Source organism: Myotis davidii, unplaced genomic scaffold (assembly GCF_000327345.1).
Source record: "Myotis davidii unplaced genomic scaffold, ASM32734v1 scaffold803, whole genome shotgun sequence".
NCBI lineage: Eukaryota > Metazoa > Chordata > Mammalia > Chiroptera > Vespertilionidae > Myotis > Myotis davidii.
Genome location: NW_006295567.1, coordinates 1,646,775 through 1,648,068, shown reverse-complemented (window position 1 = coordinate 1,648,068; position 1,294 = coordinate 1,646,775). Strand labels below are relative to the sequence as shown.

General features: G+C 65.2%; 1 protein-coding gene across 4 annotated transcripts in view; it reads left to right on the top strand.

Moving 5' to 3' along the window:
• GRAMD1B (GRAM domain containing 1B) overlaps positions 1 to 1,294 on the top strand; it is a 76,321-nt gene that overhangs the window by 66,981 nt on the left and 8,046 nt on the right. For all 4 annotated transcript variants that reach the window (XM_006770328.2, XM_015568184.1, XM_015568185.1 and 1 more), the window contains exon 14: positions 71 to 274. In XM_006770328.2, coding sequence (XP_006770391.1) covers positions 71 to 274 — 204 coding nt within the window. The remainder of the gene's footprint in view (positions 1 to 70; positions 275 to 1,294) is intronic.

Genomic DNA, 1,294 nt, shown 5'->3' with positions numbered 1-1,294 from the left:
AGGCGGGAGGGGAGGAGGAGAGGCAGGGGGCGGGCAGGGGGCCGCTGACGGCTCCGGCTCCGTCTGGCAGAGAGCGAGCTGACCAAGATGGAGAGCAGCTACCTGGCTGAGACGCACCGACAGTCTCCCAAAGAGAAGGCCAGCAAAGCCCCGGCCGTGCGGCGGAGGAAGCGCCCCCACGCCCACCTGCGGGGGCCCCACCTGGAGGAGGTGCTGAGCCCCGTCACCACGCCCACCGACGAGGACGTGGGCCGCAGGGCCAAGCACGTGGCAGGTGGGCGCGCTGTGCGTGTGCCTGTGCCTGTGTGTGTGCCTGTGTGTGCCTGTGGCTGTGTGTGTCTGCACGTGTGTGTGCATGTGCCTGTGCCTGTGTGTGCGTGTATGTGCCTGTGTGTGTGCCTGTGGCTGTGTGTGTGTCTGCACGTGTGTGCATGTGCCTGTGCCTGTGTGTGCGTGTATGTGCCTGTGTGTGTCAGTGCCTGTGTGTGCCCGTGGCTGTGTGTGTCTGCACGTGTGTGTGCATGTGCCTGTGCCTGTGCCTCTGTATGTGCGTGTGTGCGCGCCTGTGCATGTGTGTGCCGGTGTGTGTGCGTGTGTCTGTGTCTGTGCGCCTGTGGCTGCTGTGTGTGCGTGTGTGTGTGTGCACATGTGCGCGTGCATGTGTGTGTGTGTGCACATGTGCGCGTGCATGTGCGCATGTGCGCGTGTGGGTGTGTGCATGTGTGTGCATATGTGTGTGCCTGTGTGTGCGTGTGTACCTGTGCGTGTGTGTGTGTGTGTGTGTGCCTGTGCCTGTGCGCGCTTGCATAGAGGCCGTGTGTCGTTTGCACGGAGCCGTTAACACTCAGTCTCTGTGCCCTCCTATTGCCATTGCCCTGTCAGTCCCTCGGCCCCTGCTGGCCCACCGGGCGCTTTGCTGGGCAGAGCTGCCTTTGGTGGTGCCCCCGCTGCCTGAGCACCACGTGCACCCGACAGGCTCGAGTGTGCGGTTCCCAGGTTGTCCGGAAATGCACCGGGGCAGCCAGAGCTCAGCCCCAGAGAGTGACCACCTCCCAGCCGACGCCCGGGGTCCAGGGGGCCCCTACGCGGCCCCCACGGGCCCACCAAGGACCCGCCCTACGGGGTAGCAGACGCCCTTGATGCGTCCCCCTCTTCCGTCAGCCTTTCCAGTCTCACGTCTCCCTCAGGCATGGAGACCTGCAGCTGTGAGAGGCCTGGGAGCTCACCGATCAGGGTTTCCACACGGTGCTCCCACATGCCTGGGAGTTCCTCGGAGCGGACGGGACGGGACGGG